Here is a 25240-nt window from a genome sequence, read left to right as displayed (position 1 = left end):
GGAGGTCCTCGTCCCTGGTTCGCCTGAGGAGGTCCTCGTCCCTGGTTCACCTGAGGAGGTCCTCATCCCTGGTTCGCCTGAGGAGGTCCTCGTCCCTGGTTCGCCCGCGGAGGTCCTTATCTGCCTGTGTCCAAGAGGACACAGCTGGACGCCCCTGCTGCCCATAGATGAATAATGTCATTCTAATTATGAGGGTGGAGACAGGTGTGGGTGCTTCACCAATCCCACCCACATTTTTATGCTGTCTGTACGGGCAGTTGAACCAGCAATCTTCCAATCACAGGCCCACCTTCTCTAACCTCTGCACTACCACTTCCTCTAGAAATGTACTAAAGTATCAAACTATATTTTCCATGTTATGATTGTCTGAATTATTATTATTATTATTTTTTTACCTTTTTTTAGAGCAGTACCTTGAGGCACGTCACCACCTGAATAGGTCACTGTTGTGCAACACCTCAGAATTGCAAACAAAAGAGGAAAAAGAGGACATGCGACCAAAGCAAAAGGCGATAGCATTTTGTAGTTTTATATTTCTCTGCAAATTCTACTTTTAACTGTTTGAAACCCACATGCAAAAACAGCCGTAATGGAAAACAGTGCTGTGCAGACGTGCACAATTAGAGGATACATCAGGGGTCTTCAAGTCCAGGCCTCTAGGGCCGGTGAACTGCAACTTTTAGATGTGTCCCATGTCCAGTACAGCTGAATGAAATGGCTGAATTACCTTGTCAGTATGCAGTCAAGTTCATAGTCCTGCTAATGACCTCATTATTTAACTCAGGTGTGTTTTAAGCAGAGACACATTAAAAGCTGCAGGACATCCTCGAGGCCTGAAGTTGCACATCCCTGGTATACACTGATAAACAAATAACTCGGTATAAAAAAATAATTGCAGCTTAGCTGATGACAATTTGAAGAGATTTTTTTATATTAACGTGCTTAAGTAGAAATGAAGATGTTACTGTTATTAATATATTATAATTATTTAGGGAGGTTATTATGATGACTGACTGATTATTTTTCCTCTCCAATGTAGACATTTTTTGGGAGATTTGGATGATGACCGTGAGGAAGATGAACAAAGGAAGAGAGCCAGGGTGCAACCCAAACCCTCAACACAACCGCCAGCTCCTGCTGTCCCACCACCACCTTGCCATGTGCCAAGGAGCAGCACAGTTGTCCCTCTCCACCCATTCCACCAACGCAAATTGAATGTTGGCCAGCAGAACAGCAAACCTCTTCTGAAAGCCACATGCACATGCCTAACTGGCTAAGAGGTAGAAATGACTTGGGCACCATTCCCTGCTCTAGTGAGTAATATATCATATAGTCATGGGATTTGAATTAAACATTTGAGTGTTTCCCTTTGTATGTTCATCTTCTTGGTATGTACTGACCCAGAGTTTCTATCTGCTGAGCTCATCATACGAGCTACTTCTCAGATCAACAATTTTAAGAACTTTACTTGAGACCCATAAACACCATCACTATTCCAATAACACCACATTCAGTGTAGGACAACACTCCAGTAGTCAATTACATGCCAGGGAGACAGAAAAGTGGGTGAAGAATTTATCTGACAGACAGCTCACCCAGCCGGAGACAAAGATTCTTGCCAGGGGACTGAACTTTGCGGTTGCACCAAGTAGAATTCCTCTGGTGGAGATGATCACAGCTACTGAGTCAGCCATCTGCAACAACAAAATGAAAGAGGGTGGAGCAGAACAGCTCAGAATCAAAGTTTCATCCTGCCTCAATAATGCCAAACCACCACCTTCCAACATCAGTAGAGAGGAGAGGGATGCACTCACCACTCTTAGCAAGGACGAAAACATCATCATTCTCCCAGCAGACAAAGAAAGGTGCACAGTGATTTTGAACCAGAAAGACTATTATGAGAAAGTTATGACACTCCTTAGTGACTTAACCACTTATGAACCTCTGAAAAGAGATCCAGGAAGTGGCTACAAGAAGAAGTTAATAGATTGCCTGAAGAATTTGGAGCAGGACGAGGCTATTGACCGTCTTCTGTACCACAGACTACCCAGGGGAGGCCACACCTAGTCTGTATGGTTTACCTAAAATCCACAAACAAGGTGTACCTTTAAGACCAATTGTTAGCATGATTAACTCTGTCACTTACAATGTTTCCAAATATCTGGCGTCTGTACTCATCCCTTTAGTTGGCAGCTCAGAACACCACATACAGAACACCATGGACTTTGTAGATAAGGTGAGGGATATCATCATGGAGACTGATGAAACAATGGTCTCTTTTGATGTCACATCACTCTTTTTTATGTGCATTCTTGTTGATGATGCAGTAGAGGTGGTCAGTTTAAGATTAAAATCAGACACCACTCTGAGCAGCAGGACCACGCTTTCCACAGAACAACTGTGTCAACTCTTGAAACTGTGCCTGCAGTCAACCTACTTCACATATGGGGAGCAGTGTTATAGGCAGAAACATGGGTGTGCTATGGGGTCTCCAGTTTCTCCTATTGTTGCCAACCTGTACATGGAGGAGGTAGAAAAGAGAGCCTTGACGTCCTTTTCAGGGACACCACCAAGTCATTGGTTCAGGTATGTTGACGACACCTGGGTTAAAATTAAATCTCAGGAAGTCCAACATTTTACTGACCACATCAACTCTGTGGATAAATACATCAAGTTCACACAAGAAGATGTTAAAAATGTCAGGTTGGCTTTCTTGGACTGTGAGGTCTCAGTCTCTGAGAGAGGACGTTTGCAAACCAAGGTGTACCGCAAACCCACCCACACAGACCAATATTTGCAGTTTGACTCCCATCACCCTTTGGAGCACAAGTTAGGAGTCATCAGGACTCTGTATCACAGAGCAGACAGCATCCCCACTAGCTCAGGAGCCAGGCAGAAGGAGAAATGCCACACAAGACAGGCTCTAGATCAATGTGGATATCCTAACTGGGCCTTCCTGAAAGCAGAGAAGACACCCAAACAGGACTCCAGTCAGCCATCAGGTGAAAAGGAGGAACCCAGACCAGTGGTCATTCCGTATGTTGAGGGAGTATCAGAGAAACTGAGACGTTTATTTTCTAAACATAACGTCCCAGTGGCTTTTAAACCCCAAAATACATTACGGCAAAGACTGGTTCATCCCAAAGATCCAGTCCCCCGCCACAAACAGAGTGATATTGTGTATGCTGTTCAGTGTCAGGAGGGCTGTGATCAGTCTTACATCGGGGAAACTAAACAGCCACTGGCCAAAAGGATGGCCCAGCACAGAAGATCAACATAATCAGGCCAGGACTCTGCGGTCTACACTCATCTCCAGGCCAGCGGTCACTCTTTCAGGGATGAAGATGTTCACATCCTGGACAGAGAGGAACAATGGTTTGAGAGAGGAGTAAAGGAGGCCATCTTTGTGAAAAGAAATCGTCCATCATTAAACAGGGGTGGAGGCCTCCGGGTCCAACTGTCCCCCTCTTAAAATGCTGTTATTGCTAGTATCACTCAACCCCCTGTGAATAGTAAACAGCCATCAGTGTGCTAATGATCCATTGTTAGGCTGATGGTCCTTCTTGACCATGTGAGCAGCTGGTTTTGGTTGTCAGCAGCAAACTGGTTGATCCACTTTGAGAAGGTGCTATTTAAGAGACTGAGCTGAATACAGCTCCTCAGACTGAGGAAGTCTCTCGGATGAGAGACAAAACGTTTCTACAATTTTTTGCTTTGTTTTGTTTTTTTGTATGTCCAGAGGACCAGATTGAACTTTTTGAAAATTTTCTACCTGGATTATTGAGCATGCATCAGGTTATTATTGCTTTCTTCTTCATTGTGTTGTTCTAGTTGGACTGAAGTTGATTTATATTTCCATTCTTCCTAACAGCTGCACTAGTCCATATAATAAGCTTGATGGAATATATATGAAACACCAACAAGAGCAAGTACTTGCCAAGGTGAATTATATAACCAGCAAGCTTAACCAATCTGCCCAGGAAGTGGACATGCCTATCCCTGTGCAGTTTCCATTATCATCACTGGTGGCAGTTGAAAGTTTTGAAAACTTGCTCCAAGATCCTGCTCATTCTCAACTGAAGCAAACTTTGGTGAGTTTATTCGTTTTGTTTTTTTCAGTCCAGACTCACTTTACGTAATCAGATTCTAATCTACATTTTTTAATGATCAGTTGAGCCTTTAAAATCCTTTACATTTCAAGTATGGAAATATAAAAGATTTTAAATAATTGTTTTTAAATGAGTGTTTCTCCCCCATCATTTATACAGTTCTTATGAGAACTATTATTTAAACTTTGTCTATAGAATCATAATCAAATTTAGCCTTGTCTTGAGAAAGGGTGGTGCCTTGAACTGGAAATGATCCACAATTGACAGTGTGTTTGAGGATGGTGAGGGGAGGCATTGTAGGGGGGTGGGGTTCTCCTGGAGTCCACCATTGTCTCCACCGTCTTCAGCGGCTTAAGCTCCAGGTAGTTCTGACCGCACCAGTGGACCAGCCAATCCACTTCCTTTCTGTATCCAGACTCGTCATTGTCCTGGCGGATAACAGCGGTTTCGTTTGCAAACTTGAGGAGTTTCATTGACTGGTCTGGTGCAGTCATTTGTGTACATGGTGGAGTGGGTAGAGAACTCACCACTGTGGGTGCTGGTGTTAATGGTTCTTGAGCTGAAGAATATGCTTTCCAGCCTCACTTGCTGCTGCCGATCAGTGAGGAAGCTTCTGGTGGAGGATGTCTGGGTTGATGGTGTTGAAAGCAGAGCTGAAGTCCACAATAAGGATCATGACATATGTCTGGATGCGTGGTTGTGACATACAGGTAGCGCAAGATGAAGTGTAGACCCAGGCTGTCTGCATCCTCTGCTGACCTGTTAGCCTGATAAGCAACTGGGATCCAGCAGAGGGTCTGCTTCACTACCAGGCACTTACAGGATTTCCTGACCACAGATGTCAGAGCAACAGGTCATTTAATCCTGTGACAACGTGTTTCTTGGGGGCCCAGATGAAGCATTTTAAGCAGTTGGGAACCTCACAGTTTGAGAGACTGGTTAAAGATGTGAGTGAAGATGGGGCTTTGGTTATCAGCACAGGTTTTTAGACAGAGATGGGAGTCTCCGTCAGGACCCTGCACTTTCTTTCCATTCAGGCGCTGGATGCTTAATAGATTGTGTGTGTATACACATGAAGGAAAGGGGAGTTGAACTGCACGCGAGATCTCTATTTTGTACAGAGAATAGTTTCATGTGTGTCATATGCCCTTAAGGGCATAGTGCATTTTAACATTTCTGTATAATCAATCGAGATTAAATTTTAACTGTCGCTTTTTTCTTTGTTCCATTTTAGATTTCCTTCCTGGCAGCAATCTGGGGCCAAGACACAACGTGTAACATGGAACATCCTGGCTCACAGGTTCAATGATGATGTTGGAAAAATGATCAATTGGAAATGTGTCAATGGAAAAATCTTTCAGTCAGATGGCATCAAAAGCATTGCTCATACGTAAGTATTTGTAATTAATGTTTTTAAAAAAATTCTCATGTAGCCGTAGCAAGTTTTTTTCAACAGACACACACAAAGAAATAATTTGTTAATATCATCCGGGAGGGACTCAGAGTAGAGCCGCTGCTTCTCCACGTCGAGAGGAGCCAGTTGAGGTGGCTTGGGCATCTGTTTAGGATGCCTTCTGGACGCCTCCCTGGTGAGGTGTTCCGGACACGTCCCACCGGAAGGAGGCCCAGAGGAAGACCCAGGACACGCTGGAGGGACTATGTTTCTCGGCTGGCCTGGGAACGCCTTGGGATTCCCCCGGAAGAGCTGGCCCAAGTGGCTGGGGAGAGGGAAGTCTGGGCCTCCCTACTTAGGCTGCTACCCCCGCGACCCGACCCCGGATAAGCGGAAGAAAATGGATGGATCAAAATAAAAAATATTGGAAATGATTTCCACAGAATTTAATGAAGTTGTTCAACATTAAGCTGTTTAGTTACGTTAATCCAATTAGCTTGCCTTGGGTCACTCTATCTTATTTGGGTGTAAAATGTTTAAAATTTTAAAATTTGATCCACAGTTTGTAGCACTCATTGCACATCAGTATAATTTACACAAGTAAATTATGTTGATCCAACTGGATTTGCATCCATAAAAGTAATCTAAGGCAATACTGTAGCTTTAACTATTAAAATAAATATTAAACAGACTTAATGGATTTGGATTCAACTGCACTAAAGTAAATAGGGATGCACGATATTGGATTTTTGGCCGATATCCGATATGCCAAAACTTATTTGGCCGATAACCGATACCAATATTGTCTATATGTTCCTTTGTCAGAACATAGCCCTCTTGCTACAAAAATTGTGCAACAGCTTTAAGAGCTGGTGACATATTCAGTAACAGCCATATCAGAATCAGAATAAAAACTTTATTATCATTGCACCGAGATACAATATATATATATTTTTTTTAATTTTTAAATTTTTTTACCGAGATACAATATGAAATGCATAGCACTTTGACTTATAGTAAATAAAAAGTGGTAAATGTTATTTATTAACATTAGTCACCTGCAATGCTGTCTCACTTGTGGAGGCTTGTTCCAGGTTCCTAGCTGCAGTGTGGGATCCTCCGCACTCCTGTGCATGAAGGACAGCCTTTTTAAGTTCAAAGTTTTTGTCTATCCATTGCGCCGTAAGACTAATCATGCTAATGGGGCTAACACGACGTCCAAATGTCTGTGGTCAAACTCACCCAAGTCGTGCTATCGGCTATTAGCTTCTCATTGACATTGGAAATGACTGCTTGTAACTCTGGTAACGTTACGTCGGAAAAATATCTGACTGGGGACGATGTAACGAGGCTCAACGTAGTCTATAAATCTTCGGAATCCGACTTCCTCACCAACGAAAAATAAAACTTCCACACCGCCGACATTTTGAATTTTACTCTCTGCTATGAGGCGGACTTGACGTCATCACATTGTGCTGTAACGTCTTCACATTGTGCTGTTGCTGCAGGCAAAAATTGTGCCTTTTATATCTGAGAGTTATTTTAATGGAATGGCCTATGTCCGATATTGAATTTTAACGCTAATATTGTCCGATACCTATACCATGCTGATAATATCGTGCATCCCTAAAAGTAAATAAGTTAAACAGACTAATAGGCTTGTCACAATAACAAATTTTGTTGGGCGATTAATTGTCTCAAAAATTATTCCGATAAACGATAATATTGTTAGAAAGTTAACAATAATTAATTGTCAAATTTTAAAAGAAATGTTGATTTGTTTGGGGTGTAGTACCTTTTTTGACCACCTGATGGCAGTATAAGACAGTTTGATCCAAAGGATGGATAGTTAAGCAGCGTGTCTCTTTAATAAAAATGGGAGGGAGGTCCCTTGACCTGACATGGCGGACACTCTTGTGTGGTTTGAGCTCTTTAGCATAGCATTTTTTACACAAAGCTTTTAATAAAAAATCAGTAAACAAGTTCTCAGCTTCTTTTTGCAGAGAAAAACAACTTTTTACACGAAGGCACGGGTTTCAACCGATCCAAAAACGTGATTTGGGGCAGTTAAAACCGATTTTAAAGAGAAAGGGAGGAGTCAGTGAAGAGCACCAGAGTTGAGCCTTTTGTAATCCAGTGTCTTCAGTAGAAAGAGCGACACGAAGAAACGATAGTCGGTAAATGAAAATGAGGTTGATAATTTTCATTCATCGTGCGATTAACTGATTTATTGTTTATCGTGATAGGCTTACAGACTAACAGATTAGGTTCATCCAAGTAAAACATATTGAGTTGAAACAATAGTCCACTAATGTAAAAAAAATAAATAAATATATATATATATATATATATATACAGTGTTTCCCCTACCATTATACAAGCGGGGCGCCCCGTCTACCGAACCCCACCCCCAACCACCTGTCTGCACTGACGTAACACTAAACTAGCGGCTCGCAATGCAGGTGCATTAGCTAAAAAGCTAAAGGCAGCCTCTTCCTTCATGCTGAACCCTCACGCTGAACGCACCCCCGCCACTCGAAAACTGTCGGTACAAACAACACACGGCTCAGATGTGCGTCTGTCTCTCCCCCCACCAAAAACAAAACAAAACTGTCGGTTCAGACAGCGCGCGGCTGAGATGTGTGTCTGTCTGTCTCCTCTCACACACCCTGGTCTAAAACTCTAAAACTGTCAGTGTAAACGGCGCGTGGCTGCCTCTATGTCCCCCACCCCCCCTCTAAAACTGTTGGTTTAAACAGCGCGCTGTGCATCTTAGGACGAGTCTCCGTCACTGTCACATTATAAACTGTCATTATGATGGCGGATGCTAATATTTTTAATGAAAATCTACTTTTGTGATTACAGATTCTGTCAGAAAAAATCCTGTCACTCGTGCTTCTACTGAGTATGCTGTCTGCCAGCATGCCATCCAGTGGTTCAGCCTGGCAGCAGATAGGAGAACCTCAAGGAGACATTACAGTACACACAAGGTTCACCCTGCTGACAACAATATCTAACACACATGACATGTTAAGCCAGTTTTGGTTTATTTTTTTTATTGTTCATTTAAATAAGCGAGTGTGTGTGTATTTTGTTAATTTCCTTATGCACTGTTTTAATGTTTGTGAATGCAGTTGAAACTTCAGGTTGCCTTATTTGCATGTTTTCTTATAAATTACATGAACATGTAACTGATGTTATGTTCAACCAAATAATTTGACTTTTATCACATTTTTTTCATGTATTTTGTGTTTATTGTCTTATTAGCCACTTATAGTTGTGTGTTGGTCAATCTGGTGTTTGTGCCAGCTCTTTTAAGTGAACTTAATTCCACTTAATTGGTTGAACAGTGTGTATACAACCAACCGTATGATCACAAGGATCAAACTAATGCCCCATAGATCTCCAGGGAGATTGGTGGAGGTAATTGTTCTGGTAGAAAGCAGGAGGGAGGCAGGGAGAGCAGTACAGCACAGTTTGTGGATAGCAGATGAGATTAAGTACCCAGAGAGAATTCATGCATGTACAGGGAGAACATGCAAACCCCATGCAAAAAGACCCCTGGCTGGGATTGTAACACAACAGTGATACCAACTGCACCATTGTGCAACCTCAAAACTGTACATTTACTCTTAATAATAACCCAATTTTATGTATTTTGCAGCTTCACAATAATTCATTTTCATGTGAAAAAGGTTAAACTGGTGGGATTTTTATGGAGTTTTTTCGAGCTGGTAAAGTTTTTATTTGTATCATGATAAATAAAGGTTCTGGACCAAATGAGTCTACCTCCGATATGAGTATAATAAACGGGTCAAAAACAACTCCTGGCTGGATGATGTGTTCTATGAATGGATCCGGGCCGGATGATGTGCTCTATGAATGGATCCGGGCCAGATAATGTGTTCTTTGAACGGATCCAGGCCGTTCTATGAACGGATCCGGGCCAGATGATGTGTTCTTTGAACGGATCTGGGCCAGATGATGTGTTCTATGGACGGATCTGGGCTGGATGATGTGTTCTATGAACGGATCCAGGCCAGATGATGTGTTCTATGAACGGATCCGGGCCAGATGATGTGTTCTATGAACTGATCCGGGCCGGCTGCATGTGTTCTATGAACAGATCCAAAACGGATCTGGGCTGGATGTGTTCTATGAACGGATCCAAAATGGATCCGGGCCGGATGATGTGTTCTATGAACAGATCTGGGCTGGATGTGGCACATAATGAGTGGATCCGAATAGAGTCCGGGCCAGATCCGATCCGGATCAGTGTTCCTTATCTGTTCCAGATGCGTTCCAGTGTGCAAGTGGACTCAGATCTGGGTCCGTTTTGATGATCCATTCTGGATGTACCGTATGCTCCGGAACGTATCCGGTTTGGAGTCCATTTGCTATCTGGGTCTTCGATGCACTTCTTGATTCTATGTCATCCTCCAGAAGTTTTTGTCTCATGTGCATGCAGATGCCTGCACACCTCACCTGTTCATTTTCATGGCAAAGGAAGACTTTGCAAATAATGTCAACTGATCTCATCACCCTTATCATAACATTCTACGGGTAAGTTGTAAGTGTCAATCGTAATAGATGCAGCAGCTAACTTCGAAACAATTAATATTTGTTATTCTCAAAACTTTGGTCATGGATGTACTAAGTTTTACTAAAACCAATGGTTACATATTTAGTTTAAAGTTTGCTTTCAAACTTGTAAAGTTTATTGCTTGATAGGCCAAGTCAACTTTATTGTCATTTCCATCACGTGGTATATGAGGTAGAACGAAATTATGTTCTGAAGGTCCCAGTTCCAAAAATAGCCAAATAAAAAGCGTAAAAAGCAACAGTAAATAAGGATCTAAAGTCAGAGTCAGAGTTTCTTTATTGTCATTCGCACCTCATGTGGTACATGTGGTGGAGCGAAATTATGTACACAGGGTCCCAGTTACATCCAACAATAAAATGTATAAGAAAAACAGTAATAACATCTAAGAAAAACATCAACTAAATATACACTAAGCACTCATAACATAAAACATTGAACATCAGCACAAACATGAACATGAGTCTGTGAGCAGATGTGCACGCATGAACACATCAACAATGAAACAGATCAGCAACATGAAACAGATCAGCAGCAACATGATATGGTTTTTCACAGTGATTATTCTAGTTAGAGATTCATGAGTCTAACAGCCTCAGGGTAGAAGCTGTTTCTCAGTCTAGTGGTTCTACACTTAATGCTCCTTAACCTCCTTCCTGAGGGGAGTGGGGCAAAAAGTGTGTGTGCTGGGTGAGTGGCCCTCTTCCTGCATCTGGAGGTGTAGATGTCTGTGATGGTGGGGAGGCTGATTCCAACAGATATCTGTGCAGCCTTCACCACTCTCTGCAAAGCTTTTTTTTCTGCAGCTGTGCGGCCTCCATGCCACACATTGATGCTCGAGCACAGGATGCTCTCCACTGCACACCGGTAGAAGGAGGTGAGGACTGAGCTTCCCAGACCAGCTCGCCTCAGCCGTCTGAGGAAGTAGAGTCTCTGATGAGCTTTCTTGATCAGGCTGGTGGTGTTGTTGCTCCAGCTGAGGTTGTCATTCATGTGTACACCCAAGTACTTGTAGCTGGAGACCACTTCCACTGCAGATCCTCTTATGTTCAGGGGGGTGTAGGTGTTTTTGTTCCTTCTGAAGTCCACAATCATCTCCTTTGTCTTCTTCACATTGATGTGAAGGTTATTCTCTCTGCACCAGCTCTCCAGGTGTTCCACCTCTTGCCTGTAGCTGGACTCATCATTGTTTGTGATGCATCCCACCACCGCTGTATCATCTGCAAACTTTACAATGTGACAGCCTGCATGGGTAGCTGCACAATCATACGTGAGCTGAGTAAACAGGAGGGGGCTCAACACACATCCCTGAGGAGAGCCAGTGCTGAGGGTTATGGTGGAGGAGGAGAGGTTGTGGATCCTCACTAACTATGGTTTGTTTGTTAAAAAGTCTAGTACCCAGTTGCAGATGGAGGGGCTTAGTCCTAGTGTGGATAGTTTGTCCATCAGGGTTTGGGGGATCATGGTGTTGAAGGCGGATGTGAAGTCCACAAAGAGCATACGGACGTAAGAGTTTTTCTGCTCCAGGTGGTTGAGCGCAGTGTGGACCACAGAGGAGATTGCATCCTCTGTTGATCGGTTCTCACGGTATGCATACTGATGAGGGTCCTCGTTGATGTTGATGGTTGTTTTGATGCGAGTCATGACCAGTTTTTCAAAGCATTTAGCAACTATCGGGGTGAGGGCCACTGGCCGATAGTCATTCAGACCAGTCACTGTAGAGCTTTTTGGGACTGGGATGATGGTGGCAGTCTTCAGGCAGGTGGGAACTGTCTCCAGGGTAAGTGAGGTGTTAAAGATGTCTGCCACCACCTCACAGAGCTGATCAGCACATTCCTTCAACACTTTTCCGGGGATGTTGTCTGGGCCAGTTGCTCTGTGCGGATTAATCCTCCTGAAGGTACTCCTTACTTCTGCTGAGGTCACGCTGAGATGCTCTTCGTCCGGTGGTGAGGTGAGTCTGGTGCTGGGTGGTCTGTTCGGGTCTTCAAAGCGTGCATAGAACTTGTTGAGGGCATCAGGCAGAGATGGGTCTTTGGGGCATTGTTCACTCCTTCCTTTATAATCTGTTATGCACTTAATGCCCCTCCACATGCTCCGAGGGTCTTGTGAGATTAATTGACCCTCGATCCTCTGTGCATATGTGGCCTTGGCCCTCTTAATACCAGCAACCAGCTATTTTCTTGTCCTACTCGGCTCCTCTGAGCTTCCAGACCTGAAGGCAGTGTTCCTGGCTTCCAGCAGGGTACGCACCTCTGCATTCAGCCAAGGTTTTCTGTTTGGGTAGCTTTTAACATTTCTGATAGTGGAGACGGTGTCAGTACATGTACTAATGTAACCCAGAACTGAGGATGTGTATTGGTCAAGATCAAGCGAACCTCCATTTTCAGCAGCTTCTCTGAAAGCCTGCCAGTCTGTTCGATCAAAACAATCTCTCAGTATGGGGCCACTGTCCTGGATCCAGCATTTAACTTTCTTTTGTACCGGTCTGGAGCGTCTCAGCGGGGGCATGTAAGCAGGAGACAGGAAGATTGAGATGTGGTCTGACAGTCCTAGGTGGGGGCGGGGTTCGGCTTTGTACGCATCTTTTACGTTTGTGTAAACACGGTCCAGCGTGTGGTCTCCACGTGTCGGAATCGCCACATGTTGATAAAAGCTTGGGAGACAGTCCTTTAGATTCACGTGATCCCATGCGAATAGGGCGAATAAAGCCCTATTCGCATGGGATTAGTTTTACCTAAGGACCACGTGTAATAAATAAATTACTCCCCAACGTCTGCTTTTTATGTAGCGCATTCGCACGGGATAACCAAAGCCTGCGATTTAGCTGAAATTTACAGACATCTTTTGGATATGATGTTAACGCGCTGCGTTGTCATGACTGGGCCGGTCCATATTATGTGCTTAATGTGCGGTCCCGGATGGTCTTGGGTTTTGATGTGGTTTTACGAATCAGCACTGAAGAAAACTAAATGCACAATATAAAATTGTGTTCATCTACTTGTTGAGGAGGAGGCAGGTCCGACCGACTGGTTTAAGGGGTAAAAAAAAAGCCACATTAAGCTCAGATGGACAGCTGTCACCAGCCGTGTGCATGAGCGTCCGCTGACCTGCCGGTTGAAAGGGACTTGCGACTTGTCCAGGGTGTCCCCTGCCTCTCGCACAGTGATGGCTGGACATGGGCACCAGTGACTCTAACTACCCGAAAAGGAAGAAGCGAGTAAATAAATGGATGAATTGATCACTCGTGTTTGTCCGCACCTCCTGTCATCTGTGGTGAAGGAAGTAGCAGCATAAAAGCCAAAGCGAAAAAGAAAAATGCATAAAAAAATTAATAAATTAAAGCCGAAGCGAGCAGCACGTTCATTTAAATTAGCCTTGTTCTATATTTTCCAAATGATTTTGCTTAAACAAAAATGCCTCATTACGTATCGGATCCTGCCCATTTCTGTCCAAATCACAGAGATGCCTATTTGCATTTGATTAGTTCAAGGACCTCGGAGTTCAGCAAAATAAAGTAGGTAATTTGCGGGGGAATTTTTACTTTACAAATTACTGACATGGCCGATTCGCACGAAATTAACAACACAGACTATCTCCGTATTTATTACAAATAGCATGTGGTCCCTAGGTAAAACTAATTCCATGCAAATAGGGCTTAAGATATACACTAAGGTACACGCTAAATGAACGCCAAACAGTGCGCTAAAAGATCTAAGATGCACGCTAAACACTAATGTAAAACAATACAGCATAACGGCAGCCTGAACATGAGTCTTTGGTGAGCAGATAAGTATGAATGATTACAGCAGCATAAGATAATTTGCAGCATGGATAATCAGCAGCACAGATAAGTCACACGTCACCAACTAAAGTGCATTACATTTATTATTTTTTTATTTTTTTCACAGTGATTATCCTGATTAGATATTCATGAGTCTAACAGCTAGGGATGCACCGATCCACTTATTTAAACTTCCGATCCCTATACCTAAGCCTGGATATCGGCCGATACCGATCCAGTTCCGATATCATGATCATTATTGATTTTATATGAAGCTGTAATAATCTCCTCAAGTACAATTTATACAAATATATGCATGCATGTCCAAAAAGGCAATTTGATGTAAGTTGTATTAATGTTGGATACGTTTTAAAGTTAGAATTAAATTCTGCTAACACAAAACATGTTTCTTTTTATTCCTAGGTTTAAAGTGGATATTAAAGTGATTAATTTAAGTGATTGTTCAAAGTTATTTTATATTTTTCTTAAATAAGGGGCACATATAAGAATTTTTTTCTTCTTTCTGCACTCTTTTCATTCAATGTTTTCATTTTGATGATTTATTTTTTTCATTTTGTTTCGTTTAAATGAATCCATAAATGAATTAAATAAAATGTTAAATGTCTTCAAACACCTGCTAATTTCATGGCATAAACCAACAGACATGTTCCTGTTTTTAGTATTTACATCATTTTTTAATGTAGCTGTTTTTGTTTTTAATATAATTTTCAAATCATGTTTTTTTATGATCGTCTGTTGTACTGATAAATATCTCCTGCAGGGTAAACTATATCTTGGCTGCAAGTAACAAGCTGAGAAATCCTTCATTTTCTACAACTGATAGTGGTTGGTCATTAATTATGAAGTTTAGAAACTTCTCTGTAAACATTTGAGCTCTGTGGTTTCAGCGATGTTTTCTTCTTGTTCAATCCGAAGCAGGCAGCCTGATTTGGGGCAGCCGCGCTCAGTCTGTCCCTCCTCAGAGATGGGCAGACTGAGCGGGGCAGATTGGACACGGCTGGCCGGGGTCGAGTCGCCTCTTTTGGGATGAGCAAAGAGGAGCAGACCGCTGAAGCCACGGAGCTTGAATGTCCAACGTAAAACTAACTTTACCGCGGTTTAATGTGGCGCTATGGCTCTGTAGACATTGCACATTGCTGTCTTGTTTTGTGGTGTTTCTAGTGTAAAATACTTCCACACAGCGGACATGTTTAGATGAAAAGTTGGTTAGCTGTTAGCCACAGTGCTGCTAACTCAGTCCTCACGTTGTAGCTGGCTGCAAACTATGAACTGAATTTCCTGAATGTGAGGCGGGTCTTGTTACTCTGGGTTCATGAGACACGCCGCCGTTCAGGAAATCCATTCCATAGTTTGAAGCCAACTGCAGTGCAACTACAGACATACATGGATTGGAAATATCGGCAGGTGGATCGGAAAAATCAGATACGTAAATTTTGCTGGTATCGAAGGCTGATACCGATACTGGATCGGATCGGCCCCATCCCTACTAACAGCTTCAGGGTAGAAGCTGTTCCTCAGTCTCATGGTTCTACACTTAATGCTCCACAACCTTCTGCCTGAGGGGATTGGGGCAAAAAGTGTGTGTGCTGGGTGAGTGGGGTCCTTCATGATGCAGGTGGCCCTCTTCCTGCATCTGGAGGTGTAGATGTCTGTGATGGTGGGGAGTCTGACTCCAACAGACTTCTGTGCAGCCTTCACCACTCTCTGCAAAGCTTTTCTTTTCTGCAGCTGTGCAGCCTCCATGCCACTAATGCTAGTATATGCTGTTTATTCAGATCAGTGCTAACTTTAAATTTAAGTGTGTTTGTGAGACACAAAATATTGTTCCCTGTCAGGGAGCAAAGGGGGGAATTGGAAATCCCCTCCATTCGTCTGTCTGTCCATCTGTGTTGTGAGCATAACTCAAAAAATAAGGGAGGAACCAACTTCCATTTTGGTGTATTGCTACATCTAAAATTAAGTCACTATTGTGTTAAGTCAAAATCCAAGATGGATGGATGGATGTATGGATGTATGGATGTATGGATGGATGGATGGATGGATGGATGGATGGAGGTAGGTAGGTAGGTAGGTAGGTAGGTAGGTAGGTAGGTAGGTAGGTATATATGTACAGGTCCTTCTCAAAAAATTAGCATATTGTGATAAAGGTCATTATTTTCCATAATGTCATCACAATGTCAGCACTGTATGTTTCCATACAATGGTGAAATTAGTCTCTGCATTTAACCCATCCACCACCAGGTGGTGCAGTGGGCAGCTATTGAAAGCGCCCGGGGGACATTTTGGGGATTAGACGTGCTGCCCAGAGACGCCACGTGATGTGCAGTGACTGGGGATCAAACCTGGGACTTTCGGGTCCCAAGCCGGCTGCCCTGCCTAATCATCAGTATTAAAACAATTAAAGACCTGAAATATTTCAGTTGGTGTGCAATGAATCTGAAATATATGAAAGTTTCATTTTTATCATTACATTATGGAAAATAATGACCTTTATCACAATATGCTAATTTTTTTAGAAGGACCTGTATATATGTATATACACACAAACCAGATTCCAAAAAAAGTTGGGACACTAAACAAATTGTGACTAAAAACTGAATGCAATGATGTGGAGATGGCAAATGTCAATATTTTATTCGTAATATAACATAGATGACAGATCAAAAGTTTAATCTGAGTAAATGTAACATTTTAAAGGAAAAATATGTTGATTCAAAATTTCAGTGTCAACAAATCCCAAAAAAGTTGGGATAAGTAGCAATAATAGGCTGGAAAAAGGAAATTGAGCATATAACGAACAGCTGGAAGACCAATTAACACTAATTAGGTCAATTGACAACATGATTGGGTATAAAAAGAGCTTCTTAGAGTGTCAGTGGCTCTCAGAAGCCAAGATGGTAAGAGGATCACCAATTCCACCATTGATGTGCAGAAAGATAGTGCAGCAATACCAGAATGGTGTTACCCAGCGTAAAATAGCAAAGACTTTTAAGTTATCATCATCAACTGTGCATAACATCATCAAAAGATTCAGAGAATCTGGAACAATCGCTGTGCGTAAGGGTCAGGGCCTTAAAACTATTCTGGATGCTCATGATCTCTGGGCCCTTAAACGTCACTGCACCTCAAACAGGAATGCCACTGTCAAGGAAATAACAGAATGGGCTCAGGAATACTTCCAGAAAGCATTGTCAGTGAACACAATCCACCGTGCCATCCGCCGTTGCCAGCTGAAACTCTACAGTGCAAAGAGGAAGCCATTTCTAAGCAAGCTCCACAAGCTCAGACGTTTGCACTGGGCCAGGGGTCATTTAAAATGGAGTGTGGCAAAATGGAAGACTGTTCTGTTGTCATATGAATCATGATTTGAAGTTCTTTATGGAACACTGGGACGCCATGTCATCCGGACCAGAGAGGACAAGGATAGCCCAAGTTGTTATCAACGCTCCACTCAGAAGCCTGCATCACTGATGGTATGGGGTTGCATGAGCGCTTGTGGCATGGGCAGCTTGCATGTCTGGAAAAACACCATTAATGCTGAGAACTATGTTCAGGTTCTAGAAGAACATATGCTCCCATCTAGACGTCATCTCTTTCAGGAAAGACCCTGCATTTTTCAACACGATAATGCCAGACCACATTCTGCAGCAATCACAACATCATGGCTACGTAGGAGAAGGATCTGAGTACTGAAATGGCCAGCCTGCAGTCCAGATCTTTCACCTATAGAGAACATTTGGCGCTTCATAAAGAGGAAGGTGCGACAAAGAAGGCCCAAGACGATTGAACAGTTAGAGGCCTGTATTAGACATGAATGGGAGAGCATTCCTATTTCTAAACTTGAGAAACTGGTCTCCTCTGTCCCCAGACGTCTGTTGAGTGTTGTAAGAAGAAGGGGTAAAAACGCTATTTTTACCACACAGTGGTAAAAATGGACTTGTCCCAACTTTTTTGGGATTTGTTGATGCCATGAAATTTGGAAACAACAGATTTTTCCCTTAAAATGATACATTCTCTCAGTTTAAACTTTTTGATCTGTGATTTGAGTTCTATTCTGAATAAAATATTAGATGTTGGCACCTCCACATCATTGCATTCAGTTTTTATTCACAATTTGTTTAGTGTCCCAACTTTTTTGGAATCCGGTTTGTGTGTATATATATATATATATATGTATATATATAATGTATATGTGTGTGTGTGTGTGTGTGTAAGTGTAAACTGGACTACCCTATTATTTGAGGAAACGTTGCTTTTTAATTTTTACACTGCTTGAAAATATAGTTTCCTCAAATGATTGGGGTGGCCAAGGCCACCATTGGCCACCCCCCTGGCTTCGCCATTGCACCTAGCGGTGGATAAAACTGCTCCTTGTACTTACCAGGATCCATCACTCTGCGCTGCCTGGGGATAGCAAATAAAAAAATGTACTCCTGTTCTTCTCCTTAGTGTAACTCTTACCCATTTGAGTATCTTGAACTAAAAATATTAATGTTTTCTTGCTTTCCCTGTTTAATTCCAGTCCAGAAAAACACTCATCTCAAAGCTACATTCACCATTCAAAACCCTCCATGACAAGGGACATCAGCATTCCGTTTGTTTCAAGTTTGAAAAGTAAATTTGTGCTTCATGTATCAATGTCATAAACCTATTCTTTACTTTTTTTTTGGTTTTTAGGCTATAAAAGAAATTCAGGTGTTAACCGAGACGTCCAGATGTCTCGAGGAGGAGAAGGAGAAGCTGATTAAAGAACAGATGGTCTACGTGCACAAGCTGTCCATAGCGTCAGGTTTGTCTCTGCTGTTTGTTGCCATTGTGTTGTTCTGATTTACACATTCAGAATTTACTGTAGTTGAAATTTGGTATTCAGTAAAACATCAAAGAAATCCAAAGTGTTGGATTGCCAACAGATTAAATGTTTCAACTTATAGTAGAAAGTCTTCAAGTTGCCATGAGGCATAGAGATGCAGCTGCTCATGAACAGAGCAGGTGTGTGTGTGTGCGTTTTCTACCTTTTTAACTGAAAACACTCATATGAATTTGACTTTTTTTTTTCTTAGGGAAGTATAAAGTCCTGATTCAGAAGAAGCTGAAAGAGATCTTTGAGCGACAGAAAAAACGAGAGAAGGATATGAAATGGAAGCCTGTCTTTTCCCAGATGCTGCAGACCAAAGCTGCACTTCTTGAGGCCACTGCCCCCACATCACATCTCCAGCCCCTACCTCTGCACCAACTTGACTACGAGCCCCCAACTCGAGCCCAGCAGCTTACGACTGCCCAGAAAAAATTACTGATGTTACTAACCTTGCTTCATCCTGGCAAAGCTGTGGATCATGGTTCAGATCAAGTATCTGGGCAACAATCTTCATCTCAGGCAGCGTCCCTCTCAGGTCAGGCAGTCACTGTTCCACCATCACAGACAGGGAGTCGGCATGGTGAACCTCCTTCAACCACGAGTCAGGAAGCATCTGGAGATACAGACCCGGCTACCTTACCTTATTGTCTAACAAATGACCAAGCTCCCCAGACCCAAAATGGACCCGTATCTAGTTCTTCTGCAGCCAACGTCATGCCTCCACAGCTGCTCTCTTCTCTTCCTCTGATTCGCTCCAAAACCGGCAGACTCATCCTTCCTTCATCTTTGAAGCCAAGTAAGCTACCATCATCCTGCTTGCATGATTTATATATAATCTAATACATCTAATCTAATATAATATACTGTCTCACTGTTGGCTGATTGTTTTTTTACAGTTGGTCAAGGCTTTTATACCCTCATGGTGATGGACTCCAAGCAGAAGATAGAAGAGGACGAGGCTAGCTCTTCAGCTAACGTGCAGCCTTCTGACGGGAACTCGTCCAAGAGCTTAGAGGGCAACGTCTTTCCACCTGACCAACCTTCAGATTTGGAAAACAAAGCTGGAACGTCAGATTCTAATCCAAGGCCTCCAGGAGGAACGACCCCCCTGGGCGAACTGGACCTTCACAGTCAATCAGTCGTTGCACCTTCGCTGGATGTAAATTCCTCTGAAACAAAACAAGACTTAGATTTGGGTCTGATCCAACCTGCAGCTGCTGCTCACCTGTGTTTTAATCAGGTGAGTCATCTTCCTCCTCCATCAGATGATTTCAAGCCTGATTCCAGTCCTCCAGTTGGATGTTGTCGCAGTAGCGGGCCAATGGAGGTCAAAAGCCCCCCTGTTGGTGCAGGTAAACAAAACGAGACAGACAAAAGTATAATTTACATTACAATACCTCCGCTGCTTGTAGAGAGCAAAAGTGACAACCTTACAGTGGAGACAAAAAACGTAGAGGTAAGTGATGCTCCAAACAAGGCCAGTGACGACACTGGTTGTCCTGCTCCGGCCAAACGACGCAGAGGTAGGCCTCCGAAAAAAAGGCGGGCGAATTCACAAACACCTTCAGCGAAACGGGCCTCGTCCGATGACAAGAGCCCCGTTCGGTTCTCAACCTGCGGCCTCAATTCGACAAAGTCTGAAGGAGAGGCGTACACGTCTCGACCGCTGACGCGAGGCTCACTGGGAAAGGACTTCCCCAGTGCCAAGAAACGCTCCTGGATAGACGTGGAGAAGGAGCTGGAACCTGACATGGAATATGCATGAACTGCAAACAGATGGTCGCGACCTCTGCCTTACACCTCACATGTGGAAACAAAACGTCTTCCTCTCAGAACCGGAGCATTTTATCTGCCTTTCTCTCCTGTTTCTTGGTGTTGAGAATCAAATGACTGACTGAAAGCTTCACTTTATGTGCCTGTTTGAAAAACCAAAGGATCATGGGTGAGATCGTCTACTCAGTGCTGCTCTTCTCTTATTTTTATGTTAAAACAAACGTACTGGGCTTCTTTCATACTGTGTCAAAAGGCAGAAGATAAAATGGCGTTACGTGACCTGCTGAATGTACGAATGAAGTCTGGGAGATGCCACACATTTTGTCAAGTTTTGTACGTGTGTCAGGTTCTTGACATTTTAGTCAAATTATTGTGCTTAAAGCCGTTGATTTATTTTATGCAAAAAACAGAATCACTGTAGGGACTGAGTGATTGATGCTAAACCTCACACTGCTCCAAGCCTCAAATGTTTTTCCTTGTTTGTGACGTTCCAACAATAATTGCCCGTTCTGTCTCCAAACAATGAAAAATGACTTGTAGTTGCACTTTAAACCATCCACCGACTCTCAGATCCTTTTTTAATAAACATTACTGAGCAGTCATTTGTACTGGTACTGAAGTAAAACTTATCCATTTACACAGTTTATACGTTGCAAACAATAATAAAAAAAAAATACCTATGTCGTATTTGCATTAAAAAATTATGAAGTTTTGGGCTTTTATCACATGAAATGATTTTCTGTGGGAGTATGATTTTTGAAACACTGAGTTTTATAAATAAAATGTCTTGTAAAAAAATTACTGGTAGACTGTTTTTCTAGACAAGTGGTAAGTTTGTCATAGTTTTGAACAAATTGTTAAAAAAAACTTTTAAGCAAATTTTTTATCTGCTATGGTTTGAACCGTCTTTACCCAAGTAATCACTGTACAATAAACACCTTTTGAAGTTAACAGAAAATAACTTGAGTGTGTGCTGTTTCAATGTTCCTGTACAGGTTGACATTTAGAGCAAACATCTTGACTCACTGAGACCAACTCAACGCCTTAAAAAACTAAAAATGCTCTTTTTCCATTTTGATTTCATCAGTGAGACAGTTTTGCTGTTGAGACCAGCAGTTTAGGAGTTGTCCTGTTAACATACTGGTAAGCTGTATGTCCCTCCAAATACTTGAACCCTAACCTGTAAAACAGAAACTTTTAAAATTCTCTTGTGGAACAAGCTGAGTCCTGTTTCTCTCACCTTCAGAAGTTTTAAGATACAAACTGTAGTTTTCACATAGTGACTACTTGAGGCTTACTTTTCAGTCTGTTTCTGTCTCGAGTGCTAGCATGGCTTTGGCATGTAAACAGCAAAGTGGTAAACGTAACGTCTCATAAAATGGTGTCATCTAATGCCATCGGGGGTTATTTTTTGTGGTGGCAACATCAACTTTTATTCTTGGGTCTTTTACACATACTGTAATTTCTGGACTATTGAGCGCACCTGAATATAAGCCGCGTCCGCTAAATTTAACAAGATAACTTAAATTTTACATAAATAGGCCACACTTGTCTATAAGCAGAGGGTGTTCACGTTGTAACATTTACACAAATATATATATATATTTAACTTTTAATTAAATGCGTACCGGTAACGTGTACAAATGCAGTAAATTTTTTTTTTTCTGAACAGTATATATATATATATATATATATATATATATAATTTTTTTTATGTCTATCAGGAAGTCATTGATCGCTACCCCCCAAGAGAGATGTATATTGAGCAGCTCTGTGTGTGACGAAGCTAAATGTTTTGGTGGCATGAAGCTCGTTAGCCCATTAAAAAAAATCCTTAAATTGGCTGTAGCATTGTATAATCTGTGGTGTTCAAAACGTGAAAAAAGTTGTGATTTATAGTCCGGAAATGATGGTGCATCCGTCATCTTTACCCGCTTCTTCCTTTTCGGGTCACAGGAGTCACTGGTGCCCATGTCCAGCATCACTGCAAGAGGGGAGGGACACTCTGGACAGGTCTACAGTCCATCACAGGGACAAATGAGACAGCCATTCACTCACTCACACCTAGAGACAATTCAGTTACCAATCAGCTTATGTAGTACCTGGAGAAAACCCACGCATGCACGGAGAGAACATGCAAACGGAGAACATGCAAACCACCTAGAAAGGCCCCCCAGCCAGGATTTGATCATTTGGCCACCTCTCTGAGAGGCAACAGCTCTACCAACTGCACCACCGTGCTGCCACTTTTACAATTTATATATTAAAATACAGCCTTGTCTATTTTTGAAATGATTTTTGTCTCTGGAGTTTTTGGACGGTAACTGCATTGACACCCTTAATGTATTTTTTAAAATGTTCTAGATGTATAAATGCTAAATTAGCCTTAGATTAAAAAAAAAAATTAAATTACAGTACAATTACAGCCAGAAACAAAGTGTTTATTGTAGTGCAGGATTACTTTTATTGAAAGGGGGAGGAGTGTAAACGTTTGAAGGACTTCCTGTGGTGTTCTGTGGAGCACCTCGGTGGTCTCAGTCTACGACTGAAGATGCTGCGGTAAGAGTCCAGGGTGTCATGCAGGGGGTGTGACGTGTTGTTCAGGATCTGGAGCAGTTTCCTCAGCATCCTCTGCTCAGACACCTCTGTCAGAGACTGCAGTTCAACTCCCAGAACTGCACCAGCTCTCTGGATGAGTTTATTGAGTCTCTTGGCATCATCTTTCTTCACCCTGCTGCCCCAGCACACCACAGCGTAGAAGACAACACTGGAGACCACCAAGTGGTAAAACATCTGCAGCATGGTCCTGCAGACGTTAAAGGACCCGAGTCTCCTCAGAAGAAAAAGGCGACTGCCTTTTCTTGTAGAGGGTGTTGGTGTTAGCTGTCCAGTCCAGTTTAGGTACTTGTAGCAGTCCACAGTGTCCACCTTAGTACCCTTGATGTTGAGTTGCAGGTTGTTCTGTCCACAACACTCCACAAAACTGTCCACAACATCTCTGTAGTCAGCTTCCTGGTCATCAGCACAGAAGTCTGTTGGAGTCGGCCTCCCCACCATCACAGACATCTACACCTCCAGATGCTGGAAGAGGGCCACCTGCATCATGAAGGACCCCACTCACCCAGCACACACACCGTTTGTCCCACTCCCCTCAGGAAGGAGGTTAAGGAGCATTACGTGTAGAAAGACTGAGGGGCCATTTACACGGCACATATGAGTGAAACCGCAGCTTCTGCCCTGAAGCTGTTCGACTCATGAATCTCTAACCAGGATAATCACTGTGAAAAATCACATTTTGTTGCTGCTGATCTGTTTCATGTTGCTGATCTGTTTCAATGTTGCTGCTGATCTGTTTCATGTTGCTGCTGATCTGTTTCAATGTTGCTGCTGATCTGTTTCATGTTGCTGCTGATCTGTTTCGATGTTGCTGCTGATCTGTTTCGTGTTGCTGCTGATCTGTTGCAATGTTTCTAGTGTTCATTCGTGCTCATCTGTTTGTTTTTATGTATTAGTGCTTAACGTATTTTTAGTTAACGTTTTTCTTAGTTCATATCTTAGATCTTATTACTGGTTTTCTTTTACATTTTATTGTTGGATGTAACTGGGACCATGCTACACAATTTCCTTCCACCACATGTACCACATGTGGTGTGAATGACAAATAATCTCTGACTTTCAGATTATTTGAAACAATGTGGAGCTGAGAGTAGTTTTAGTTTCTAGAATTTTGCAACTTATAATTGAGTAAACTTGTAGGTTTTAAATATCATTTTACTTTTATCTTTATTGCTAGCCTTTTGCAACTTTTAGCCATTAGTTGCATTTAACTAGCATTTTTGCTAGTATTAGGTTTTACTTAGCCTTTTGCCACCACAAGCTTCTAGCTGGTTTTTAAGATTTCTAGTTAGCATTTTGCTCTTTGTATATTTTATCTAGAGTTGTGCTTCTTTAACAGCTCAGTCATTTAGCTCTCAGTGGTGTGTTAGCTGGCTCACACCAGTCCCGAGTCATTTGAACAGTTTGAAAACAGCTGAGTGTAAAATATAAAATAGTCAAAATGGCTTCAGTTTAGGCAAATAGTGCTATTAACATAGAGCTGATGAGATAAGAGAGCCAGACACCCCCTCTCAGCTGCAGGACTCTGTAATCCCATCATTAGATCAAAATGATTGATTTAATCACGAGCCGGCGCAGTGACGTCACACGGAGGCACGTTTTATTTCTCTGCCGCCGCCAGACAGGACAGAAGCCGGAGCGGCAGGAGAGGAGTTACTACTCAGCAGGTAATAGTTGGACTTTTTAAACCTCCCGCTCTCTCTGGAGGAGGTTCAGCTCGGTGTTGGTGGACCAGCAGCCGCGGACAGACGTCCTCCTCCGGGTCCTGGTCCCTGAAGACAAGATGCCAGGAGACGGGTTCACCATCAGGAGCCGCATCAGGAACCTGCTGCGGTCTCCATCAGTCAGGAGCAAAAAGAGCTGCGGAGACTGCCCGAGCAGGAAGGTAGGGTTTATAAAGCTGTCCTAAAGTTAGTCCAAAACAGGTGGAGGGTTTATAAAACTGTCCTAAAGTTAGTCCAAAACAGGTGGAGGGTTTATAAAGCCTTCCTAAAGTTAGTCCAAAACAGGTGGAGGGTTTATAAAACTGTCCTAAAGTTAGTCCAAAACAGGTGGAGGGTTTATAAAACTGTCCTAAAGTTAGTCCAAA

General features: G+C 42.5%; 2 protein-coding genes across 2 annotated transcripts in view; both read left to right on the top strand.

Moving 5' to 3' along the window:
• Nucleotides 1-25240, top strand: part of fermt1 (FERM domain containing kindlin 1) — a gene marked incomplete at its 5' end in the record, with an annotated part of 928370 nt that overhangs the window by 265773 nt on the left and 637357 nt on the right.
• The window catches only part of LOC119418709 (mitogen-activated protein kinase-binding protein 1-like), a 40701-nt gene continuing 40395 nt past the window's right edge, over nucleotides 24935-25240 (top strand). Inside the window, exon 1 of the mRNA XM_037686041.1 lies at nucleotides 24935-25036. Coding sequence (XP_037541969.1) covers nucleotides 24935-25036 — 102 coding nt within the window. The remainder of the gene's footprint in view (nucleotides 25037-25240) is intronic.

This window comes from Nematolebias whitei, chromosome 12 (genome assembly GCF_014905685.2).
Source record: "Nematolebias whitei isolate Nwh7 chromosome 12, NemWhi1, whole genome shotgun sequence".
Taxonomy (NCBI): Eukaryota; Metazoa; Chordata; class Actinopteri; order Cyprinodontiformes; family Rivulidae; genus Nematolebias; species Nematolebias whitei.
This window is presented reverse-complemented; position numbering and strand designations above follow the sequence as displayed.